Source organism: Canis lupus, chromosome X (genome assembly GCF_048164855.1).
Source record: "Canis lupus baileyi chromosome X, mCanLup2.hap1, whole genome shotgun sequence".
NCBI lineage: Eukaryota > Metazoa > Chordata > Mammalia > Carnivora > Canidae > Canis > Canis lupus.
In genome coordinates this window covers 117,475,670-117,502,368 of record NC_132876.1, presented here as the reverse complement: position 1 = coordinate 117,502,368, position 26,699 = coordinate 117,475,670, and the positions used below count along the sequence as shown (strand labels likewise).

Below are 26,699 nucleotides of genomic sequence, written 5' to 3'. Positions count from 1 at the left end.
CTACACAGGAGAGATTATTTATTCATTGAGCTGAGTCCCTCTAGGCTCTTCAGAAATGCCCATTTCTTTCTTTTTTTTTTTAAGGAATTTATTTTTATTTATTTATTCACGAGAGACATACAGAGAGAGGCAGAGACATAGGCAGAGGGAGAAGTGGGCTCCCCCAGGGGAGCTCCATGCGTGACTTGATCCCAGGACCTGGGACCATGACCTGAGCTGAAGTCAGACACTCAACCGCTGAGCCCCCCAGGCGTCCCCAGAAATGCCCATTTCTATGACATTATTTCCTCAATGGTAGTACTTTTTCGCTCAGCAAAAATGGCTGTAATTGAAAAAATGAGACAGTGATCAAGTGCTATCATTTCTGTGTATCTCAACTGATTAGATATTAGATATTTTAAAATCTCTCTTTGTTTGCTGGTTTGTTTCCAGGTGGAGCAACTGGCAGGCCTCAGACATCCTATGCCATTCTCTGACATCAGCTACATGGTGACTTTCCTCTAAGAGGAGATACAATCTAGGCATTTAGTAACCTTGACTACTTAAGACAGTCACTGATAAAGACAGGAATACATGAAAAAAGGCATCAATCTGGCAGAGGAACGTGACTTGGCTGTGGCTTGTCCCAGAAATCGACGCAATCACCTTTCTCTCCTATTCATCAGAAACTGGAATGGGAACTTGACCCCAGAGCACCTGGATATGAGGCTTAGGGAATTCAAGCAAAGAGGGCAGGCAGGATAAGCAGGACGCCCCACCCCAACATCAGCTGAAATCCCAGAAACATAATAGGGCTTGAGTCTCCAGTATATTGTCTGGTTTTGTTGGTGGTGGTAGTGGTGGTGGTAGTCTGTTTTTGTTTTTGTTTTTGTTTTAATTTGTGCTTCTGGGAAATTGAGGATGCTTAAGAAATTTTGAGCTAATAGTACAGAAAGCATCTGGGTGAAATGTAAGTGGGGAAGGGTGGTGTACACAGATGCAGATGGAGTCAAGATAACTGTCCAAGACCAATTACGGAGGGAATGAAAAGATCTTTGACAAATGTTTATAAGGCTAAAGTGAATCAAACTCTCTCCTACCCATTTCCCAAATGGGCAAATAAAGTCTTATGAAAGAATTGTTTTTTAAGGTTTGCCCTTTTTTCATTGGTTTCAAGTGACCAAGATTAATATCTATTTGTATTTGAATACGTCTTGTATTTGTCTGGAGCTAAGCACCATGGCAACCAGCAACAGAATCAGGTCCTTGAAAGACCCAGGATAATCTTCTTTCTTTTAGGCTCTACACTACAGGTTAACCATTCCAAAAAAGAAAGAACTGTCCAGTTTTTAGTAAGCTTAAAGGAAATGCTATTTTATAAGTTATAATTCATGAGCATTCATTTTCAAAAAGAAAATAGAAAGATATACCAAGTTTTCTTTCACATAAGCAGTTACTCAGCTTGGCACTGGATTTTTGCAGGATTGGAGTAGAAGTTTCTCACTAAGGACTTTTTAAACTGCTTACAGTTCACCCTCTACATTCTTTATAGGGAAAAACTATAATTATAAAAGTATGAGTCTCTTTTTCTACCTCACAGTGACATTCAGGCTGAATTTACATATTTGCAGTACTGAATCCTTTAGTTGCTATTTAAAAAAATACTTCTGTGCAAGTAGTATTTATTGAGTACCTACATAGTATTAATCATGATACTAGGTGCTGGGACTTTGAAATGACTGAGACGTTTTCCTTGACATCCAGTGTGCCTTCCCAGGAGAAGAGACAGATAGATAAACACATACACACAGGTACATATAAAAATTTTGTAGAGAGGGGCACCTGGGTGGCACAGGCGGTTAAGCATCTGGCTCTTGGTTTTGGCTCAGGTCATGCTCTCAAGGTCGTGAAACTGAGTCCTGCATCAGGCTCCATGCTCAGAGAGGAGTCTGCTTGGGTTTCTCTCCCTCACCTGTCCCCCTCCCCTGGCTCATGCACTCTCTCTCTCTCTCTCTCTCTCTGAATAAGTCTTCAAGCAGATTTTTGTATAGACAAGTAAAGTTTCAGTGCATATTAATTTTATTAAGTCATCCATATGTTATCTAGTGATTAAGATATTTAGATATCTCCTTAGTATTTTTTTTACAAAGTCCCACTTTTGCTAGAAAAAATTAGATGAGAATGCTAGCTAACAGTAGTTATGTCTCCACGATAGCCTCAGAATTTTCTTTGCTTTTCTGTTCCTTTTCCTCTTTATCACAATGAGCGTATTCTTTTCTAGTAAAGAAGCAATGAAATTTTTCATGTCCATAAAATGCATGCTACACTATAGGCAACAGTCGGATTGTGGAAATGGCAGTCTGATGAGCCAAAAGCCTACATTTTCAGAAAAATTTTTAAAGAAGTATATTTTTAAGTCAACATGTTAACTGGAATAGAGTTGCCAAAAGGGTCATTCTGAAGAAGTTTGAAGTGAACATCTTTCCACAAGAATGCAAATAGCAATATAGAAAGCTGTTGTCAAAAACCCTGTATTTTCTATTCACTTAAGAAATGGTTTGCCAATCCTTTTTTTTTTTTTTAAGAAGCTGGACTCTTATTTTTTACAGGAAGCCTTGCTAGTAACCTTGATGCCTAAAAAAGACAAAAGTGGCTGGGCTCCGTTTGAAGGCCGGCTTGGGGACAGACCCAGCCCCACAGACGGTGGCCTCCAGGCTCACTTCCAAGGATCCCTAGTTGCTGGATGGCCCGAACACCATCAAGTTGACGTTTGTCCCCCACAATCTGGTTTCGCCCAGGGCTCTCTTAAGCAAACACTCAGATGTGTAACCTTTCCTTTTGCAAAGGAGATTTTAGCCCAGAGACTGAGCCAATGAACAAGGCATTGAACTTGGGTGCTTAAATCCACGCAGCTTGAATAAATGAAAGTCTCTCATACTCGATCGCCGACAGACAAGTCTGCTTACCATGTTTTTCTAGATGCTGACAGCAGCTGTCCACCAGCCTGGGGACCTGTCTGTAAATAGGATTCAGACTGAGCTTCTTATCTCTGGCTTTTTCTTTTTTACTCTGAGCCTCGGCCGGCAAGGAGAGTTGTAAAGCTTCTAGCAGGCGAGACTGATTGTCATCAAGATCTGTGATAGAATCCACTGACATCGCGCCCTGCAAATCATACACAGACGTCAACAAAGTGCATGGATGGAGAAAACCAGAAGTTCCCTCACATGCTAGCCAATAATGCTTTTGCCTATGCCTGAGTGTCACCCTTGAAATAATGCCTCTTGATTCAGTCATGCTGTGCGTACGTTAAAAGGAAAACAGCCAACACCTCTTGAAAGAGTCAGGAAACTCCTACAATGGGGTAAGGCAGTGGTCGTTGCGATTTCAATGGATAACATCTGCTAAATGGAAGACAAGAGAGGGCAGACAGAGAGTCGTAATATTTTGACCCAACCACCTCCATTTCTTGAAACAAGAAACAAAAAGTCACATTGTTGATGAACGAGGTAAAGTCAGAGAAGCCTTGTGAATAAAACCCCAAACTCTCAACTATGACTCTAGGAGGCAGATTTTTAAAATTGGATTCCATGGAACAGTCTGTTTGCTTTCCTCCCAGACATGGCACAGAGAACTGTGTGTATGCGTGTGTGTGTGTGTGTAGGGGGGGGTGGAATATGAGAAAGGGAGGGAGCCAAGCCTGTGACAAGCCCATGGGCAGCTCATGCCCAAGTGCCCTGGGGACCTCTGGGAGACGGTGTAGGTCAAGCAGCTCAGAGCTAACCATGCTCAGTAGCGAGTGCACCAGGCTGTTTATACCACAAGCCTCAAGAGTCCTTGATCACGGGCGACTCCTGCTAAGGGCAGGGAGGTGACGTTAAATGTCTTGGCACTTGCAGCCTGTCGCCTGCATGGGTGGGTGCTTCCAGTCATCAGAGAAAGCCTTTGGCAGGGGTGGGGTGCAGGGGAGCAGGGCTCCAGCCCTGTCTGCACAGCTCTCCCCCCTCCCCCCCCCCCCCCCGCTGATGAAGCACAGAGGAAGGAGTTTGCTGCTGGTACCCTGACAAGGCCTGGACAGAAGAGAGGGCATTTGGGAGGCCCATTGCCTGGGCCCCAGATCCCCAGAAAGCTCACATGTGGGGTTCGGGTGTTACCGCCATCTGACACGCGGTCTGAGAGACAGGGAGAGCACTTCCCTCATGTACATTTAAATATCCTGTAATGTTGACATTTCTTCGTTTTTAAACATGGTGAAGCCTTGAAAGACAACAGTGGCTCTGGCACCCCTTGGGCTTGGAGAGGTCTCGAATGTGGCTTTTAAGTGGGAAGTGTTTGGGGTTTTGACCAGGGCAGTAGTGAGTGGCTGGAGGCGGCAAAGATGTAGGGGATCTCCAGGCAAGAGGAGGAAAGGAGATCTCCCAGAGGCCTAGGAAGCTTTAGAGGTGCTCATCAACTGACTCAGCCCATCACCCGCCACACTGCCTGAAAACTCAGCCTTCCTGGATTGAAACGTGAAATTTGACACATGAAATGACAACACAGTACCTAGAGCATAGCGCTCCCTTAACACATGGCACCATGTTGTTACGGCGTGGATTTGAAGGAGGATATATGTGCCTTTTCTCTTTCTTTCTTTCTTTCTTTCTTTCTTTCTTTCTTTCTTTCTTTCTTTCTTCCTTCCTTCCTTCCTTCCTTCCTTCCTTCCTTCCTTTCATGTTCTCCCTCCCTCTCTCTCTCTCTCTCCCTCTCTCATATGTAGGTTTCTTATGAAAAAAAAATAAGGTTCCATTGATAAAAAAAAATCCTATTGCTTGTGAAGACTGGTGGCCAGTTCACTGGGGGGCCAGGGGTGGTTCCTGGACTAGAGATGAGGAGAGTAACAAAAAACCACCTGGCCCTGCCCTCAAGCCTCACAGTCTCAAGGCAAGTCTCTAGTAAAGCAGAAAATCACACTAGAGCATGAGCAACGGTGATGCCATAGGATGTTTAGGACATCATGGGGCACACAGGTAGCCAAGGAGGGGAACCCAACAGCTTTGAGAGGGGTCAGGAAAAGGCTTTGAGGGTGTACCACGTGCCCTATGGCCGGTGCACATTGTCCCTGAATGGGGCTGTTGACAGATCCCTGGACTACATTTCCACTTTTCACAAGAGCAAAGACTCAAAAGAATAACCTTGTAATGCTTCGGTTGTTTTAGCAGTGGTGTCAGAGAAAGTACTGGCCAACTCACCCTCCTCCTGGCCCGAGGAGCCGGTTCTGGGGTATTCGGGGACGTTGACTCATTTGGTGTTTCCGAGGTGGAGCTGAGAGATGAGTTACTGCTTGAGAGTTCTTTGTTTTGTCTTTTATTTCCAAATGGGAGGAGGGAAGCCACAAAATCAGATGCGTCCTTTTGCTCGTCCCTCTGCGAGTCCTGCTTGAGTTTATAAGCCCGGTCATTTGCAATGACTTGGGATAAGGGCATTCCAAATGCCTGTGGGATGAATTCTGGAAGCAAAACACAAACATTCACTTTCAGACATGACTGGACCAGTGAAGGCTCTCGCTCATGTTTCAGACCTAAGGGCAAACGTATCCAAAGGACCGTTGTCTGAAGAATCAATAAAAATACAGAGATGACTTTGGTGTTTATCAGAGTGGCCAAAGTTTCTCTTTCTATCAAACAGGCCGGTATGTATAAACAACACAAGTTTTTAGAAATCTAGGCCTCTAGATTTTTCCCCCCAACATATCTTGAGTATGTTTTAAAGGAAATCACCTTATGGAGAAATGTGGCATTTTTGATAGAATGTACACAATGCTTTATCCTCATGAGTACACAATTTTACAAACTGTCAGTCTTTGATTCATGTGTCTCAAGAGCCTCCAGAACTTACAAGGCATGAGAAGGCTGCGGGCATCCATTTATTCAACAGGGACTCACTGAACGGCTACCACACACCACATCACACTACGCAATGGGGAGCACAAAGCTTATAAAAGCTGTAGTCTGTGGGCAGCCCGGGGGGCTCAGCGGTTTAGTGCCGCCTTCAGCCCAGGGCATGATCTTGGAGACCCGGGATCGAGTCCCACGTCGGGCTCCCTGCATGGAGCCTGCTTCTCCCTCTGCCTGTGTCTCTGCCTCTCTCTCTTTGTGTCTCTCATGAATAAATAAAATCTTAAAAAAAAAAAGCTGTAGTGTGTGCTCCTAGAGGGTCCAGAGTCAGGGCTGGGTGGGCGAGTGGGAGTCAGATACATAAATAATCACACAGGCATCTGGCAGGTGCTATAATGGAGAGATGCATGGAGCAAAGACTGAAGTTCAGTTAAGGGGATACACTTTGAGGTTTCCCAGTAGAAGAAGCCAGTATGCGAGTGAGGACCCGTGAGGCAGGGGAAGAGCTCGGGGGAGGTCTGCTCTTTCCTCTTTGTGTTCCCATCCTCACAGGCTGCTGGGCTGGGGCTGGGGCTCTCATGATGGATCCTCAAGCCATTCTGCTGGCCACATGCAGAAGTAGACTCTCATCACTAAATAACCAGCCTGAGGTACGATGTGTTAAATCCTCTAGTGAGGACAAGTTGGGGGAAGGAACATAATGCAGAAATCTACCGCTATATTTGGAGATGTACACACAGTTGCTTCCTGGATCGCTGTAGTAAGTCCACGTGTATACACATACATTGTAAGCACACTGATCTTTGGGGCCAGGCATGGGGGGGGCACTATTCTAGATTTATGCTGAAAAGCATTAATAACTAAATTAAATGCATTATTTCTTTTAGATTCAAAATTACATCTCCTAGCAACACAATATTGGAGTCTAGCTTTTCTCTTGTTTTTATAACCCCTATGAATAAAACCAGGGTGATCAAGAGAACACAGTTCTCAGGGTTGTTTGCTCTTTGAAAGAAAAAGCTAACTTAAATCAGGTGGAAAGAGACTCTCAGAGGTTTTCCTCCTTGATCCGTGGCAACATTTTAACATCGCTGAGCCAATGGTCAAGTCTACGGTAAAACCAGAAATGGCACTTGAGAAGTCTGCACCTCTGGTTCTAGCAATACATGCGATCTGTTTGGGAGTGAAAACTTCAAAAAGATTTTCATAGGATGCTTACCATCCTCGATCAACGAACTAGGTGGCATGTGGTAACACAAGCAAAAATTGAAGCATGTTTTTGAGTGATCCATGTAGACGGCATAGCAAGAGCCAATACTCAGTATTGATAAAAGGCCACGTCCACTACTAGCAAAATTAGAAACCAAAGAGGACAATACCAGACCATGTGCTGTGCACCCCTGGATTTACTGCGTAAATCAGCGTGGTCTCATCTATGGGAATAATCAAATAGTCTTACTTCCAAAATCCCAGGGAAAGTCTGGAAACATGCAGATGCCAAGGCTGACAGCTACAGGGAATACACAAAAACTGTGGGTGGAACAGAAGGGACAATGTCGAGGGATCTGTGTCTGCTCATGCAGGCACACCCACTGCAGGGATTTCACAGGAGACGGGGCCTCCTGCTTCCTCTCTTAGCCAACTTTGCCATGTAAGGAAAGTCATTCAGAGTTTCTAATATCCCTAGGAAAAAGAAGAAAAATGGTTTCCTTTGGTATCTGTCGTTCGCAATGACCCGAAGTCTGCCACTCTCCTTGTAAATTGGAATAACTGAATACAAATTAAACAGATGGGATACATGAAGTCATGCTTCCTCATTTTTATTTCCCTTTTATTCTCACTCAAGAGACAACCTGCTAACAGATTTGTATTTTTCCCTAATAGGCTTTCTTTCCTGGCTGAGTTTATTTATTATTTCAGTGATAGTTTTGATGTAGTCTCTTGATTCTTGTTGCTTTCTCTTGACAACCCTTATAAGCTTCAGAAAGGAGGCCTCTCTCTGCCCTAAGTTGCAGTGTCTAGAGTCTGGAAAATTCTAGGCAGGATCCCTTGAATATTACTGCTTCTCAAAATATGGTTATTGTGAAATTGAGGACTCATCACAAGTCTATTTGGCAAAACCCTCCTCATGTGTAAATAAAATGTTGGGTACACATGCTTATCTGTGGGTTCAAAGCTCTTCTCTTAGGGGGGTAACACCCAAGAGACTCTGTGTTGATAGTGGCTAATACGGTTGATAATAGTCTTTTAAAACCATATGGACATTTCCCAAGACTCAGTGTTCTGGGGCCTGGGACAGTGTGTATCATGTTCTAATCTGCAGTATGTGTTCACTAAGGAGACTGCTTCCCCTGCTGTGCTCATTAGTAGCAGCCGTGGACTCTCCCAGCCTGTGAGCTGTGGGGTCAGGAGGTGGCATGTCATCCTCTGCTCCCTATTGCCACTTCGAGTTCTGCACCTTCCCTCTGTGTGGCAGAAACCCGCTATTGCACCGTTCCTCTTGCCTCCTGCTCCTTGCTCTATTGTTACGGACTGACTCGTGGTCAGATCTCCCGGGCCACCATCATCCTGGTGGCATGGATATCCACCGAAATGGCCCCTCTAATTCTGCGTCCTCACATCTCCTTCACTGTCTTCTCTTCTCTTACTTTCTCCTGCGTGCCACCTTCTCCACTCACTCCCTTGGTCCCATCCTGGGCCTCGTCCTCACCAGAAGTGGTTCCACCTCAATATCAGGCTTCCTCCCCCGACTCTTGTCTTACCCCCTTCCCAGGTTCATGCCTTATGTGATGTGATGATCTGTTTAAACACACCATTAGGATGATCTGTTTAAACACACCATTAGGATGCCCCGTCTTAATGCATTTTGATGGGGTCTCAACGCCCTCAGCATGCAGACCAAACACCTGTGTGAGGTGTGTGACCAAACACCTACTCCCCGCTGGGACTCCCACTCCCCTGGGTTCCCCCACTTCCAGGAGCAGCGCTCACAGACAGCGGTCAATACATTCACCTTGAGAAGTTCTACACAATGATAACTGATACTTGATTTTTCTACTGCTATTTAATACGATGCAAAATAAAGTTGTATCAACTATTCCTCTCCAGGGCTCCTTTGCAGCTGTCATGTAGTAACACACTGGGGAACAATAAAACGTGGCATGATACTATTTCAGCAAAAAGAAAGGTGCCAGACCTGAATTATGTCCACAGTTCGTGTCAATAAATACATGGCTTGGTCTGAAATATCCTGTGAAGAGGGGACCCATCTCCCAGACCCCCACAGTAAAATTACTCCCCCATGTTCTGCTGAGGAACTACTGAACTAGAACCAATAGCTATCTTAAAATCTTTTCCCCAAAAGTGATTTCTTTTTTGACACAAGAAAGAAATTTTCTAAAAAAAAAAAAAAAAAGAAAGAAAGAAATTTTCTGACGTTCTGAACGTTTAAAAACTGCATTTTGGTTGCCAAATAATTTATCTAAGAGAAATTAAGGACTTGGAACTATTCTGTATGAAAACATGTTTTCTGACCCAGCATCTATTCTGAATTTGTTCCCATATGGAATTCAAGAGTCATACGGGCACTGCTTAAGTGGCAAGAGGGACAAAGGAGTGTCACACGATCTGTTGTGTTTTATGTCAAGGCAATTAAATAAAATACAGGACATGATTCATTCTGATTGAATCAATTAATCTAGCAGCATATCAAACACTTAATGAATCACTCTTTATTGGGAGAGCAATTTGATTCTCAAAAGCTGCTCCTATTTATTTTTAGATGACCTAACCCAAGAAGTCACTTAGAGTTTCCTGTTTTCCTTCTTTTACTTTTGAACTCAAATGATTATCATTTTCCACATGTGCAGCTGCTAGGAACCCCAGTGTTAATATTCAAGTGGAAGAAAATAATGTGAACCATTACAACTGCGCAAAGCCTGCATGCTGCCCCCTCACGCCCTGGCTCCCAGGACATCCGTGTGATGGATGTGTGGGCACAGGCAGGACTTTATGTTCAGAAAAGACGCCAGGTAATTAAGCCTAAGATGTCCTTAGGCCCGGGACATCTCCTTTTTCAATATCAGAGCTACTTTAAAAGAGGGGGGAAAAATCCTCTTTTGCCACGAAGTCTGATATTTTTCCCTTTAGTTGGATGGACCACCAGAACCTACCTTCCTTTTCCCAGCCAGCAACCTGTACAGCTGAGCTTATGTAATATATAAATATGATACAGTCTGCAAATATGATGGCCCAGTACGCATTGGCTAGTTTCTCCCCCGGCCCTTCCTTTCCTGCTCATTCACATCCTTGCTTCCTGTTGTTCTGTAACACGGCAAGCACACATGCATCTCTCTCTGCCGAGGGAACTCGATCATCTCCTGCAATAAAGCTCATTCTGTTTAGCCTGAACGGGCACTTCTTTTTTTTTTTTTTTTTTTTTTTACAATTCATTAATGCTACACTTTAATCAATTATAGGCAGAAAACAAAGTGATACTTTTATCATTTAGAGATTTGGGGTCATGTTTATTGAGGGATTAATGTATTATGTGTTCATGATATAGTTTGTTAACTAGACAATAGTGGTCATTATCTAAAGAAATTCTTCATTAGTGAGATTTCAGTGATCTAAGAGTATACTTTTGAAGAATCACCGAAAGTCTACATTATGAGTATTCAGTCCTACTCTCAGTAGTATCATCATCCTAGAGTAAACTAGTTTTAAAGGTGCGCATTACTAATGCCAGTCTGAGTGGCCCCTTTAATACTCTCCATAAACACTAAGGATTAATCTAGCGAGGTAAAGGTGATCGGTGGCAGGAACAGAAGGAGTAAAACTCTAGTTTAAAAAAGCTACCCTGGTTACTAATACTCATTTAAAAATAAGGGCAAGAACATACAGAGCGATTAAACAGAATCCAATTTATCAGACAGTGATAGGTAGCTGGGCAAGAGTTCACGCCCTTTGCCTTCACTCCTCCAGCAACGGATTCTGCTGTGAGAGGATGTGCCCTGGGGAGTCCACGCTGGCTAACGTGGACCAGAGTTCTCATCTTAGAAGCTGCACATCAGAACTTTATACAATGACTCATGTCCAGGACCCCTACAGACTAATGGAATCACACTTTCTGGCTTGGGGGTCTGGGCACTGGGAATTTTAAAGGTTCCACAAATTATTCTACTGTATAGCCAGAGGTAGGGATCATTCACATTTTCAGTTTCTTTTCTCCAGTTTGAGGTAAACATTTGAGATGTCTGGAGATATTCCGGTTGGAGGCAGTGCTACTGGCATCCAATGGTAGAGGCCAGAAATGCCACTGAGCATCTCGCACGATGAACAGGACAGCCTCCATAATGAAGAATTATCCAGTCTAGGGGCGCCTGGGTGGCTCAGTCAGTTAAGTGGCCAACTCTTGATTTCGGCTCAGGTCATGATCTCAGGGTCCTGGGATGGAGCCCCGCGTGGGGCTCTGTGCTCGGTGGGGAATCTGCTTGAGGATACTCTCTCCCTCTTCCTCTGCACCTCCCCCTACTCATGCTCCCCCCCCTCGAATATCTAAATCTTTTTTTTTTTTAAAGAATTATCCAGTCTAAAATGTCAACAGACTCAGGTTGAGAAATCACGCTCTAAGGGAAGTAAAACATTGGTTCTCCATTCTTTAGAATTCTTTATCTCCTTTCAGTCCAAAGAGCCAAATGCCATGACACTTTAGGCACAGTTCAAGACATGGGTGTAGAGTCTGGGATCAATGGTGTGGACTAGGTCTTGTCCAGTACTGACCACAGTGCATTTCTTTTTCTACCTTCAGTTTTACTGCCTTCTATTATCTTTCAAGCAGAAATTCAATCATAGAAAAGAACTCCAAGGTGAGACATGGCTCTCCTCACTCAACACTCATTCATTATGTCACATAAAATGGAAATACATTCATACAACCACACCATTCAGCAGGCATTTCATATGGGACCATACAAACAAGCCACGGAAAGTTGTACTGTGCTAATGGGGCCCAGGTGCCCATTATGCAGGCTCAATGAATACTGGTTAAAAATGACCACAAATACTTCTGAAAGAGTGGCTAATGTGTCAGTTCCCTAAATAGACATAGAAGGGGACACCAAACAGTAGGAAGAGAGTCAACAAATCCCAAAACATATAGGGCAAAAAATAAGCATGCTATGGTCTAACATAAAAATGCTGAGAATGGCCCATCTCCAGTAGCCCATGAGGATGAGACTGTTTCTTTCCAGTAGTCATGGTAGGTGAATCCAAACTTTTTCTCATTCAACTAGCCCTGCCTAACGATTGGGACCTGCCAGACAGCTGGTTAGTGTTAGAGATGCTGTCCGTGGCTACTCAACCCAGGTTCTTCTTATGCATTGCTGATTGGCTAGCATCATAATTGGAACCATAAACTTGGCCGAAGTCACACTTTGCTCAAACCAGTTGAATTCATCAATTCAGTACAGGGCCACTCAAACACAAAAGAGTAGACCAAAACAGGCTTTAATGACATTCCATCATAGAAATCCAGTTTGCATAATAGAGTTGAACCACATAAATCTATGCAATTCAAAAACCCCACCAAATTCAACCATTATGCTCCATGGAAGATGCATCCGCTCTAGTTCATTCTGTCCTTTACCTCTATCTTTGTTTTTCTCCTTTCCTAGTGAATCCAGTTTCTTTCGCAAAGACTTCTTTCTCTTCTGTCCATCTGTAAATATTAAAAGAATGAGAAGTTGTAAACACAAGCAGACAGATGATATCTTACACTATCAATAACCACATTTGACCAAAAGCATGACGTCTCACTTACTTCACTTATCATTTGGCATTTCAGACAGAAAAATGGCTCTGAAGCGAGCAAAAAAAAAAATTGAACTCCAATAAAAAAAATATACAAAAAAGAAAAAAAAGAGCCTCAGAAAAATGGCTCTGAAAATACACGGTAACCCCTTCCTTGGATAGTACATCTAACAAGAATCTTGATGTATGCTCTCAAATTTTGTTTCAATCATGGAAAGTACAGGAAACTTACCTCCTTCAGAATTAATTTAGTGTTGACACTAAATTGCTGTTGCTATTACATGAGTCTCTTCCTATTTTTCATGTTTATGCAAACCAATGTCATCTTGAATCAAATCTCCATGAGACGAGAGTCAACAGTACATATGGTTTTGACATTTATAAGCTGGTAGCGTGTAACTGGAGAAGGAAATGAATTTGGGGGTCTAGAGGAGTCAGATCTAATTATTGCTGCATCATTTACTAACTGTGCAACTTGGGACAAGTCTCAGTGTCCTCATCTATAAAGTGGGAATTTCATGGGGTTGTGGTGAGATCTAATGAGACGATGCACACAGAGTGATATGGGGACTCTGACATACGTGCATAAGTTCTGATTTACTTTCCCTCGGGGGGTTGCATAATATTCCATAGTGTAGCCGTACCATAATTTCATTAACCATTCCTCCACTGATGGACATTTGGGTCATTCCTAAGTTTTCACTATAATAAGTAAGGTATATATTCCTTTAGCGTCTTGTACTTGCAACAAACATACTGAGCACATCTGGCTAACTCCCTGGGATGTCATCAGAAAACACTGCCAGTCATCATGGCAAGAATGCATTTTGGGATTATGCAACAGTCTACTGAACATGTGGAAGGCACAAATCGGGAATCCGCACTGTGATCCAGTTGGGGAAATACAGCCCATGCCACAAGGAACCTTATGTTTAAAAGGAGGATTAAGAATTGTTTTTTTACAGGATATACTAAAAAGTGTAGTCCAGAAAGGGACTCAGCCCAATAAAATTTAAAAGCCAGACTCTGATATCAGGAAAAGACAGCCTGCACATTCTTCACCAGAAATGAGCATTCCTGGGATCCTCACGGGGCTGCAGATGTTCCCATCTCCTCTCTGGATTTTTGGAGGCAGAAGACATCACAATATGATCAGCAGACACACTCAATCCCTCCTCTTTCAAAGAGCAAAGAAACATTTCGGAAGATGATTCTCTTCCCACAAAATGGACCTAGTTCCTAAGAGTCTTCACCCTTGCGGTCGTGAGATTCATATGAGGGAACATTAAGTAAATCACTTGTAATGTGGTGAAGAGCCAGCAATGTCTGTCATTCTGTGTATGTTCTCATCTCCAGTGTCTAAAAGATGATTAATCTTATGGCCTACCATAGTGTATTATAAATGTACGACAACAAACATACCAACAACACAAGATTCAAATCCATTCTCCAAATAGGACAGGACTTCTCTGTCACGCTTTGTTTGCCACTGGTTCATACCACCAAATGTATTTGACTGGAACAAGGGTATAGTTTTTAAAATTTTGATCATTCCTTCACTTTATTTTTATTTATTTTTATCTATTCCTTCATTTTAATCATTGACCTAGAAGAACAACTAAACTATATAGTAAAGCTTAAGAAACTTAGTTTTCATAACCACGGGGCAGATCCTAAAATGCAAGCAAATTGTCAAAGAACCAGAACACAGATGGGATAGGGGACATTTTCTTTTAAGATAGAAAGATTTTTTTAATTTCTTTTTAATTGTAAGAGGTAGCGTCTATAAAGATGTGTATAGGGGGCACCTGGGTGGCTCAGCGGTTGAGCATCTGCCTTTGGCTCAGGGCATGATCTCGGGTCCTGGGATTGAGTCCCGCATCAGGCTCTCTGCATGGTGCCTGCTTTCCCCTCTGCCTGTGTCCCTGCCTCTCTCTCTGTGTGTCTCTCATGAATAATAAAAAAAAAGATGTGCAGAAATCCAAATGTGCAGTTTAAATAATAGGAGGCCAACTCCCACATCACCAACAGCCAAGTTCAGAGGTAGACCACTGCTCATACCCAAGCCTCCTGTGTGCCTCCCTTCCTCACCCCCCAAGTAATCACTGGTCTGGTTCTTGCAATAATCAATCATCTGCTTTTCCTTGTAGTTTTATTATCTGCGTGTGCATTTATAAAGAATACAGTTTGTTTTTCCCACTTTGGGGTTCACAGAGACAGAATCACACTGTAGTTATTCTCTCCTGCCTCACTTGTATCATTCATCAGCACTTCTGAAATTCATCCTGTCAAGGCAGGTAGCTGTAGCTCCCGTTTTTATTGCTGAACAATGTTTTCTGGTATGAATATACCATGGTTCATCGGAAATTTGAGTTGTTTCTAGCTTGAGTCTATCAGAATCAATATCTTTGAAAAAAAATTTTTTTTGAAAAATTTTGTGAGTGTGTCTTTCTATGTACATGTCCAGGAACCTTTCTCTGACAGTGGCTCTAGGACCACTGACATCAGTACTGCCTGGGAACTCGTTAGAGGTGCAAATTTTATAGTCCTACCCCAAAACTATTGACTCAGGAACTCTGGGGTGGGGTCCAGCAATGTGTGCTTTAACAACACCCCCAGCGGATTCTGGTTCACTGTGAAATCTAAGAACCACAGTTCTAGCGTAGATCTAAACGGACTGTGTTGCCAGGTCAGCATGTGTGCAATCTTAGGCTTTACTAGGTAACATCAAACATTTTCCAAGTTGTTTGCTAATTTGCATTCCCACCAGCATGAGAGTTTACATAGTCCCACAAGGACAATCTGTACTTCAAACTCCAAAATTCCAAATACCTCGAAGCCTCATTGTAGGAAAAAAAAATCTGATCTTTGTCAAGAGTGACCCACAATTTTAAAAATTCTTAGGTATTTACAAGACATACTAATATTATCTTTTTTACTTAACTAGACATTCCTGACATCCACCTCAGGCCAGCATGGACACCTAACCCTGGGCCACTGTACACCTGGCAAAAGCCTTGGAGTTTGCAATTCCATCCTAGCCTCAAAGGAAGGTTCTAGCTTGTCTCAAATCTTCAGAAAATCCCTGCTGAGAAAAGTTTGAAGGAATGCTTTTTGGCACCATTGTCCTTACTTTTCCAACCACAGCTGCCTCGCTATTGACTTAGACCAGAAACGTAGACTCTCAGAGAACGCAAACCAAAGGAATTCACAGGCAGTGAGGAGGGCTCAGTTAAAAATGTGGGCAAAATGCTATAAAAGAGACACTTGGTGGTGGAATGGCAAGTGGCCCTTTAGAGGCTGCATCTAACCTATAGCCTTGGCTCTAGAGACACTGGGGGCTGGATAACTTTGCTGTGAGGAACTGTCCTGTGCACAGTAAGATCTCTAGCAGCATCCCTGGGCTCAGTTTACTAGATGCCAGAGCACCCACCCATTCCCTGTTGTGACAACCAATAATGCCTCTGGACATCACCAGATGTCCCGCAGGGACAAAATCACTCTGGTCGAGAAGCACTGGTCTGGGCATAACTCTACCCAGAGGGTAGCTATGGGCTCAAACCATGGGACACCCAAACTCCAGAACATTATTCCCACTTTCCCACTCATCACAAGGCTCCATCTATACTCAATCTCAGTTTCAGGCAGAACAATATAAAAATGTTTATAAATTTTTGAACTTTTACATATCAGGTCAAATAATGGTTTCTTCCAATTTATAAAGAAATGTGAGTCTGCCTATGGCTGTCTTTCTGCCAGATTCCTGACCATAGGTGGGGGAATAAAGTAGGTTCTTTGGATAAACAGCCTCCTATTTCTTTGTGTGAAGCATTTTGTCCTTGTTTTATCAGGTGTGGAACAGCATTTGATGGTGAACAGTCGTATGAATGGTTGTAGGAGTATGTCTTTAGCATGCAGGGAAGACTCAGGGGACATTAGGATTTGTTGTTTGTTTGTTTGCTTGTTTTTAAAGGACTAAACATGGTGGATGAAGAGACTTCCTGGCTGGCCCTCCACTGGCCAGAGCAAGGATTCAGGAGGAAATCATAGGAAGACCATTTTCTCAGCAAATGGAGATGCTCAGCAATGGAATGAGCTGCCTCAAAAAAAAAAAAAAAAAAAAAGAAAAAAGAAAAAAAACAACCCAAAAACCAACAAAACAAAACAAAACAAAACAAAAAAGCACCACTCACTGTGACTTCCATCTCAGCTGCTCTTTCTGTCTTGCATCCCTCACTCTGGGGAACCATGTCACGAGCAACCCTATGCAAGGGCTGTGTGGTGAGGAACTGGAGTCTCCAGCCAGCAGCCACATGAGTGGGCCGCGACACTGATTCTCCTGCCCCAGTCATGCCTTCACATGACTGCAGCCCCAGCTGAGCTTGATGGCGAACCTCCCAAACCAGAATCTGAACCAGAACAACCAGGCTGTGCTATTCCCAGAAACTGAGTGAGATAAGAAATGTTTATTATTTATAAGAGGAAGAGAAAAGCCAAGGAAAAAAAAAAAGATGCCCAGCCAAACGCATGTGGTATCCTAGACGGAATCTTGGGTCAACAGAAGGATATTAGCAGGGAGGCTGGTGAGATCTGAACAAAGCCTGTAGTTTGGCTGATGGCAACGTACCGACGTCGGTCTCTGCGTGGTGGTAAGTGTACCAAGGTCACAGAAGATGCTAGTGTCAGGGGAGAGTGGCCGAGGCGCAGGCATAAGGGAACTCTGCAATTGTCTTTGTGACTTTTCTATAAATCCAAAATTATTCTAAAATAAAGTTGCTGCTTTTCCTCCCAGGTACTGGACATATTCAAGCAAAGGCTGAAGCCTCGTTGGCCCAGCCCGTGAGAGGGTGGAGGACTCCTGGAAGGACTCTGGGAGTCACAGACCTGGGAGCTCATCCTGATGGCAAGAAGGTGACTTACAAGTCAGAGTGTTGGACCTGGCTGAAACTACTGGAATCATCTTCCTGGTCACATCTCCCCGAGTTGAAAGAAAACATGTGTTGAGGCCAATATAAAGCATCCATTAGGTCTCTGCCATTCTGGTGGAGCGTGTTTTCTGGAACGGGAGTGGACAGGTGAGAGGCTCGAGCGGAGTTGTTTGTATGGCCCTGCTGATGTTCTCATAGGTGGCTGATTAGACTGTCTTATGATACCTCCTCCTTCCTGGGTTCCCTAAGTCCTTCTTCTGCATAAGTTACCCAGACCTGGTGCTCGTCGCTTGCCTGCAAGGACAGTGATCCGTATGTCCATCTGTTTGCTCTTCAGGTTCCCTGCCTGTCCTGATAAGCCAAAATACAGTCTTTAAATTCTACGTGGCAATGCGGATAAGGCGAGCTGCCCAATCTGTGGACGTCTTACAAAAGCGTTCACTAAGACTGTACCTTAGCCTCCTTGAAACCCAAACTCGTTCCTTCGTCTCATCCGCTCCCCCTGTCGAGGGCTCTCAAGCCCCAGACCTTCCGAGACGGAGGCAAGAAAAGGACTAAACCATTCACTTGCTCTCCAGTTCGGGACAGGAGGCTTGTCAAAGCAGTGGTAACATCATTAGGGAAATAAGTCAATCAGAGGAGGACAAGCATTATATGGTCTCATTCATTTGGGGAATATAAAAAATGGTGAAAGGGAATAAAGTAAAGGGGAAAGGAGAGAAAATGAGTGTGAAATATCAGTGAGGGAGACAGAATATGAGAGACTTTCACTCCGGGAAAGGAACAATGGGTAGTGGAAGGGGAGGTGGGTGGGGGGTGGGGGTGACTGGGTGACGGGCACTGAGGGGGACACTTGATGGGATGAGCACTGGGTGATGTGCTATATGTTGGCAAATTGAACGTCAATCAATCAATGAAAAAAAAATATTAGTGGCCCCTGACCCTGGAGGCCACTCGCTGTGCCCATCCCTTGCGCCTGGCGTTTTCCAGGGAGTCCCCTCCGCGGCAGAGGCACATCTGGCTTATAGGTTGACACTGAAAACACAGCGGGGCTGATGAGAGCCAGGCAAGCGACCCACGGGCAGGTCCCACCGCAGGTAGGGGTGGCTGCGCGGTGGCACCACGGTCAGCGGGGTGGGGGGGACCCCAAATCGGCCCTGCCACTTGGAGCTGCCTGTTCAAAGTCCGGCCCGACAGCCGGCAGGGGGGTCAGCCCTGCACGCGGTTAGCAGGCGAGCGGCCACCCGGCCTTCTCGGCGGGACCCGGGGCGCCCAATGGGCCCCGATGGGCCCCGATGGGCCCGAGAGCTGGGCGCGGCCGGGCGCCGCGGCTCAGGAGGGGAGGCGTCCGGGTGGGTGCGGCGAGCGGGCGATCTCCGCCCGGCCCCGGCGCCGCAGCGACGACCCCCTGGGCCCGGGGACGGTTTCCCCACGGCAGCTCCGTGTTTAAACGGCACTTCCAGCAGGCGGGCTCGTGCCCCGAACACGGTCCGTGCGCCCCGGCTGTGCCTCCATTGGCCACCGACCGAGCCCACGGGCAGCTGAGACACAGCCTGGACGCCCAACCCGGGCGCCGGGGCTCAGGGCCGCACACAGACACCTGCAAACCCCGTGAGAGCGAGCTGAAGGCACCTTGGGCGGAGGCCTCCAGCAGGTGCGGGGCGGGAAGCCAGGTTGGCCTGGGCTCTCACAGGGCCCCGTGGCTTGGCGGCCGCCCTCCACCGCAGGCCAGGAGCCCTTCCCCGGCGGGGCCTCTTAAGGTTTTCCTCCTGGTAATCCCACCCTCTGTCACACAAGCATTCTATTGGTGAAGAAAGATGAGAAAATAGCTAATTCACGACACTCTCCTTAGTGGAAACTAGGGCTTAAGACAGTGACTAAATAAGAATGCAGGAAGAAAACAACCTACATGGAAAAAGCAGAAAACAACGTATTCAAGCCCAAAGTTATCTCACAGTTCGGTCAACTGTGGGTCTCACTACATATATATATGTATATATGTATTATTATACTTATTATATATAAGTATATATGTATATATAAGTATATAATATGTATATATTATATATAAGTATACAATGTGTATATATGTATATATTATATATAAGTATATATGTATATGTAAGTATAGAATGTGTATATATATAAGTATATATAAGTATATTATATATAAGTATATATGTACATATAAGTATATACATGTATATATAAGTATACAATATGTATATATTTAAGTATATATATAAGTATATATATATACACACACACACACACACACTTTTTGGTGTTATTATTAAAAGTATATATATATACACACACACACACACTTTTAGGTGTTATTTTTAAGAGATTTTCCATGCTAAAGACTGTTGGTCATTTAATCAAATTTATAGGCCAGTGTTTCCATTTACGTATCACCCTATCCTTAGCAGTTCTTCCACTAACCCTGATTGCAATAGGAAGCAAGTAGAAACAGGGCAACTGAGTCATTTTTCTTGCTGTAAACCCCAATGAATTAAGCATTGTTTCTTTATCCTGCTAGCACCTTGTGGGTTAGATTTTTCAAAATCTGTTTCCAAAGTGCCTATGTTTCTCTGGGAAGAAAGTATTTATGGCATTCTTAAGCAATTCAGATGCCTCCCCCCAGAGCTGAGGCTCCCCAAAGTACTTGTGAAATGTACTAATCCTCACAGTTTACATGTTGAAGTGGTGGTGAAATTATCAAAGCTGCGGTCAGAAAGTAGGAACATTCTGTGAGTCTCTCTCACTGCTGTAAAGAGAGTCGGCTCTTGGAGGTCACCATGCTTCCAGTTCAATTAAATACTAAGAAACCTTTCCCATTTTGTGTAAACTATTTTGGCAAAGTCGTTAGTTCTGAAATTTTTCCTTAGGAGGAAAAAAAAAAAACCCTTTAGATTCTTGAGCCTCAAAGCAAGTGTTTTTCTATTACAGAAAATCGTTGAAATATTTGATTTGTTGATCATGTCTTGTTATTCTATCAAAACGTGAGGTAGCGAAGCAAATCACATGTCTTGGATGTCATGGGTTTGAAAAGCTCAACGATGGTTTTTCCTTAACCAGGCGCTCTTTATAATCACTGCTTGCTGTAATAACCAGTCATGATCAAATTATGCCCTAGAAGGATCTTTTACTTGCTGTCATTTTTTCCATATTCAAATGCTGTGAGTAAAGAGAAAAAAGGCTATAAGCTCATGTTCCAAAGGGGCAGCCCTGTTGTTATTCTTCCCTAAGCTAGGAGCTAGCCTGTCTTTCCAGGCATCTGAACTTGCATTTCTTATCGCATATTCCTTAAATCAAAAACAATGTTTTTAACTTAGTCTAGGTAAGCATTATGTTTGCAGAGACAGAAGTTTCCAAATATCAGAGCAAGAAAAATGGCTTTTGGCAAGTCGTTTCCTGAAGCCATATTTCTTTCCTGGAGCATAAGGGAAAGAAAGCAGGTAGGAGAACAAAAAGACAGAAATCACTTATCCCAAAGAATACCCTGTATTGCTAAGGAAATTAAACTCCAAATTACAGAAGTTTCATCATTACTTGTTTTAAAGCCAAAACTTGTGGTTCAAATTGAAAAGGTAGAGTCAGACAAGGGTATCTACACATGGTCTGATTTTGGATCTGTGTAAGGGGCCAGTGCTACGTACTTTCTTTTGACAGATATTGTTTTACGGTGAACAAGTAAGAAGGGACTCAAATATCTTTAAATCATAACCTTTAAAGCCTGGGAACGCTTCCAAATTTCTGCCAGTGGATCCCATGAAAACAGCTCTCACAGATTCAGTAACTGGACAAGTGATGTAATTAGATGAACACTATTAGGGTCTTCATCCTTTCCTTTTTCATCCTTGTTTTTGATTATTCTTTGAAACATATGAAACAATTCTTAACGAGATAGGAACACTATATAAATAAATATGCTATGACTGAATTCTAAATCCAGTTCCTTCAATTTCTCAGAGATTTCCTGAGGCACAGATCTATGCAAAGGCCTGTGCTAGACACTAAAGCAAATGAATGTGCTAGAAGGATGGCTTCCTCCCTATGGCTTCTTGGCAATGACGGATGACACTGCCATTATGCACACCAATAGTTTCTAATCTAAATCCATCTTTATCCTACTTCATCACCCCCCCCCCCCAATTTTTTCTTTCCCGGCTTTGGTAGGTGCTCACTCTCCAGGTGGTCATGCATCCCGGGATGAGTACTCACCCCAGGCTCAGGAAAGGAAACTGAGGTCAAGCCAACTCCAGTGATTTCTTTCTGCTTGCCACTATGGACTTGGACACTGGCTGATGTTGCTGTTCTGGGGGTGGAGAAGTGAGGGAAGCCTACTGAGAAGCAGCAGGGAAAATATCCTCTATTATGAAGAAGTTACCTGCTAAAGAGTCCCTGCTTCTCTGCTTCTTCCTGCTGCCATAGAGGCTGTGACGTTGGGGGCTGCTGCAGTCACTTTGTGACAATGAGGGAAGCCGGCCAAAGAACAGAGTGACCCCCTGATTATGGCTGGGAAGAAATTCCTGAGTCCTGAAACCAGCCTATCTCTGGGCTCCCTGTAAAGTAATATAATCAATCTCTTTATTATTTAAGCCATTTGGGGTTTGGTTTCCATAATTTGAGGCCAAAGCATCTTAACGGTGGATAATCCAAAACTCTGTTGTGGGATATGTTTTTCTACTTATATTTGCACCACCTTGTCATGTAATGCCAGGCTTCCCTAAGAAAGACATCCCTGGCAAGTTTGAATCTGTGTGTATTGGGTGGGATCTACGATAGGGAGGGTAAGAGGAGAGAGGTCAGATTACAATGAATCATAGTATACAATTAATTATATTATATTTAAGTGTTTATAATATAAATATAAACACTTACACGTGCCTGGGTGGCTCAGTTGGTTAAGCATCTGCCTTCAGCTCAGGCCATGATCTCAGGGGCCTGGGATCGAGCCCCTTGTGGGGCTTCCTGCTCAGCAGAGAGCCTGCTTCTCCCTCTCCCTCTGCCCCTTACCCACCTCATGCATTCTCTCTTTCTCTCTCAAATAAATAAATAAATAAATAAATAAATAAATAAATAAATTTTAAAAATAGATATAAACACTTAAATATAATCACTCAAAACATCTGAGAGTTACAAAGTTCTGATCATTAAAAAACACTCTTACCGTAAAATAAAGATAATGAAGACATTGAAATGAATAGAATGGCATGTTTGGTCAACTACGTAGATAATAACTATAAATTACTATATCAAATTAATATTAATCTCTTTTTTTAAAGATTTTATTTATTCATGATAGTCACACAGAGAGAGACAGAGAGGCAGAGACACAGGCAGAGGGAGAAGCAGGCTCCACGCAGGGAGCCCGACGTGGGATTTGATCCCGGGTCTCCAGGATCGCGCCCCGGGCCAAAGGCAGGCGCCAAACCGCTGCACCACCCAGGGATCCCAATATTAATCTCTTAAATCAGAGGCCAATGAGCCTTTTCTGGAAAGGTCTAGATTGTAAATATTTTCAGCTCTGTGGGCCATAGGGTCTCTGCCAAAACTACTCCATTCTGCTAGGGTAGCACTAAAGCAACCTTAGACAGTGTAGCAACAAATGAACGTGGCTGTGTGTGTGTGTGTGTGTGTGTGTGTTTTATGGCTGTGTTTTAATAAAAGTTTATTTGTAAAAATAGCCAGTGGCTGGATTTGGCCCTTGGGGTGAAGTTTGTCCACTCCTACCTTAAGTGAAGACCCTTTAAACTACTTTTCCAGAGCTTTGCATTTGTAACAATTTTATAATTACCCACTAAATCAGTTTGTAAATCATCTTGAGGACTCCATTTCAAATTACCTAGAAAGCCTGATTGCTTTAAAAGCACTTGATATTTAATTTCAGTTACTATTTACTTGCCTTTGTTTCACTCACAGAGAAACAAAGAAAAAAAAGCAAAACTGGGAGCTCCTATTCATATTTCAGAGATGAGACATTCTTTGTAATTATCAAGTTTACTTTTGGGCCATGATCCCAACGGAGAGAATAGTATAGTCTTGAAATCTTTGAAAGGTGCCAGAATCTTTCAGAAACTGCAGTGACCAAAGTTTTGTTCAAGATGCCAAAACCTTGTGCAATAATAGTTGCAGCTCCCACAAAGATATACAAGTATGTGTAAATGTGACCAGCAGGGACAAGACCCTGGATAGAAAACTATGGTCTGAGAACATAAAGGAAGCCATTCGTGAACATGGAGGCACAAAGCCTATGGCTTAAAGAACCACCTGCGATCATGCCCGGCTGCTTGCTCAGCAGCAGAACAGAACCATATGGAAGCACACGTTGGAGAACTTGACATGGCCACAGCCCCGAGGTACAAAGGAGAGCATCCAAGAAGAAAGTCACAGAGGAGGCTGCAGAGAAAGCTCTCCGTCATGCCCGACTTTTGCTGGGATAGGTAGACAAGACGGCTCGTATCTCTAAGTGTCACCAGTGGTAACGTGGATAAATGCCATCCACTGTTCTATCTTTTAATATAATTGATGTATCTATGTTTTGTCTATTGACTGACTAGGAAATCCTGGTGGATGTAGATGACTTTTGACATGATACTGTAGCCTTCATCAAAGGCTTCTACCTCTTGAGAAGCTAAAGCCCCACGTATCTACCTCCTCCAGGCTGCACACCTAGGTTGCTACTGAGAAAGAGAAAGAGAGAGAGAGCAGTAAAGCATCAAATGTAATATCAGAAATTTACTGAATGAAGAGGGGGAGAAAGAGCACTAAAGAAAACAAGAATACGCATTTCCGTCTTCTGGGACAACCATTCGGCTTTAATTTTTTTTTTTTGAGGTTTTTTATTTGTTCATGAGGGACACAGAGAGAGGCAGAGACAGAGGCAGAGGGAGAAGCAGGCTCCCTGCGGGGAGCCCGACGTGGGACTCAATCCCGGGACCCCGGGATCACGGCCTGAGCCGAAGGCAGATGCTCAACCACTGAGCCACCCCAGTGCCCCATCATTTGGCTTTAAATACTTCGTTTACAATATAGAATGAGGTGAAGCTCCAGTGCCTGCAGTAACATGCTTTCCTGACTGTGGCAGAAATCAGTCATTTCCTTTCATGTTACCTTAGACAGCCGATTTTTCCTGTAAAGGGCCGGACAGTAAACACTTGAGCCCGTGAGACACATGGGCTGTCACTGCCCAAGTGTGCCATGGCTGCATGAAAGCACCGCTGACGATCTGTACATGAAGCTGCATGGCTGTGTTCCAATTCAGATTTTATTTACAAAAACAGATGGTGAGCTGGGTGTGACCAGCAGGCCAGCTGCTAACCGCTGCCTTAGACCATTTGTATTAAAATGCTACCAAGATCATGTTCATTGAGCTGAACACACTATCTGATAGATAAGTAGTACTTGGTTGATGTGTTTTGAATAAATGACAAGTTCATGCAGGCCATAAGGTGTTATTTGATTTCTGGACCATGCTCCCTACACTTGTTCCCTGGGTCTGCTGTCCAGGATCGGGCCGTTTACAGACTAGCAAGCCTGATTCCAAAGCCTATGCCATGAGCAGCCTTTGACCGGGAGGAAACATTCCATGGCTGTCGTGAAAACTCACGGACAGGATCCCTCCCGCCTCCTGATCTCTACACCAAAGATTTTTCTAGGTCCGGTGTAGCATCTTCAAAAGTACCTTTGTAAAATATCTTAGTGAGAAGGGCTAACAAATTTTAAGCTCATCAGTCATTTTATAAGGTTTATGTCAATATTATCGGTGTTTAGTTTGTGTGTCTCCTGGCTGAATGGATCTCGAGGAGGAAGGAGCCCACAGGGTGTGAGAAGCCTAGGTCCCTGGATAATTGCATGGAGCGGAGTCCCCTGTCCCAGCCCCCACATCCAATCTGCAAGGGATACATGCCTGAGTGAGAAACTTTCATTGAGTTAAGGCCCCGAGGGCTTAGCCAACCTCAGCTAACACAAGTGTGTATGTGTGAGATAGTCTTAGAAGTCAGATGGCTGAGCCATTGAAAAGTTAGATGTTGCCCAACTGCCTCGTACGTTACCGCAATGACAAAACTACCAAGAGTATGAGAGTGTCTGCTTTTCCATCAAGTCTATTACCCAACTTTTGGAGCCATTCCAACCTAAGAGGGAAAACACCTCCCTGGTGTTTAGCTTGCATTTTCTTTAAGACATACGAGAGTGAACATCTTTTCAAATATTTGTCAACCATCTGTATTTATCCCTTTTTCTGTGTGCTGCCCGTAATCCGCCTATATTTTAATTATTTTTATTTTCCAGATTAATTTGTAATAAAGCTTTACGGAGTACAGAAGCCAGCCTTTAGTTGGTCAAATGTGCTGTAAATTTCTATTTCTTAATTTGTTTGTCACACAGATGATTCTATTTTTTGTTCTTGAACGTACTGAAATGTGTCGTTCTCTTTCTTTATGTTTTCTGGGTAATGCCTTCCCCAGTGTAAAAATAGAGGAATATCCAGCTATGGCTTATTTTGGTGCATTTATAGTTTCATTTAAAAAATCCTCAGATATTTCTTCCACATCAATTTATTTTGATGTAAGGACTAAGGTCAGAGTCCAACCTTTTCTCCTCAATGGTCGTCTCATTCTCACTAATTGTTAATGATTATCCATCATTCTCCCCCTGACCAAAAAAATGGAGCAATATTTATCATGTCACAAGTTCTCATATTTATTTTTGCTCATTTCTGAACTCTGTTGTTTTCTATCGATCCGCCTGTTGTGAAGCAGTACAATCCTCTTACAATTGCTTTAGTCGTATGACATTTTAATAAATGGGTAGGGATACTTTCCACCTGACCTCTTTCTCAGATCTCCCCTGCCTCCTCTCACATAGTTATTTGTCTAAATGACGTTTAGAACAATTTAGTGATAATACAAAAACAAATTGTTATGGTGTGTTTTTTGACATCACTTTCAGTTTATAGCTCATCAATGACATAATTGATGTCTTTTTAGTTTTGATTCTCCTTATTCAAGAAAAATATAGACTCTGTATTTATTCCTAACTTCTCTTCTTATCCAACTGAGATCCCACAGTCTGGTATTATAATTATTCCCGCAGATACTGC

General features: G+C 43.4%; 1 protein-coding gene across 6 annotated transcripts in view; it reads right to left on the bottom strand.

The window, feature by feature from the left end:
- Positions 1–26,699, bottom strand: part of ARHGAP6 (Rho GTPase activating protein 6) — a 483,961-nt gene that overhangs the window by 48,031 nt on the left and 409,231 nt on the right. For all 6 annotated transcript variants that reach the window (XM_072817848.1, XM_072817850.1, XM_072817851.1 and 3 more), the window contains exons 3-5: positions 12,499–12,570; positions 5,208–5,464; positions 2,946–3,141 (exon numbers count right to left, since the gene is read on the bottom strand). In XM_072817848.1, coding sequence (XP_072673949.1) covers positions 2,946–3,141; positions 5,208–5,464; positions 12,499–12,570 — 525 coding nt within the window. The remainder of the gene's footprint in view (positions 1–2,945; positions 3,142–5,207; positions 5,465–12,498; positions 12,571–26,699) is intronic.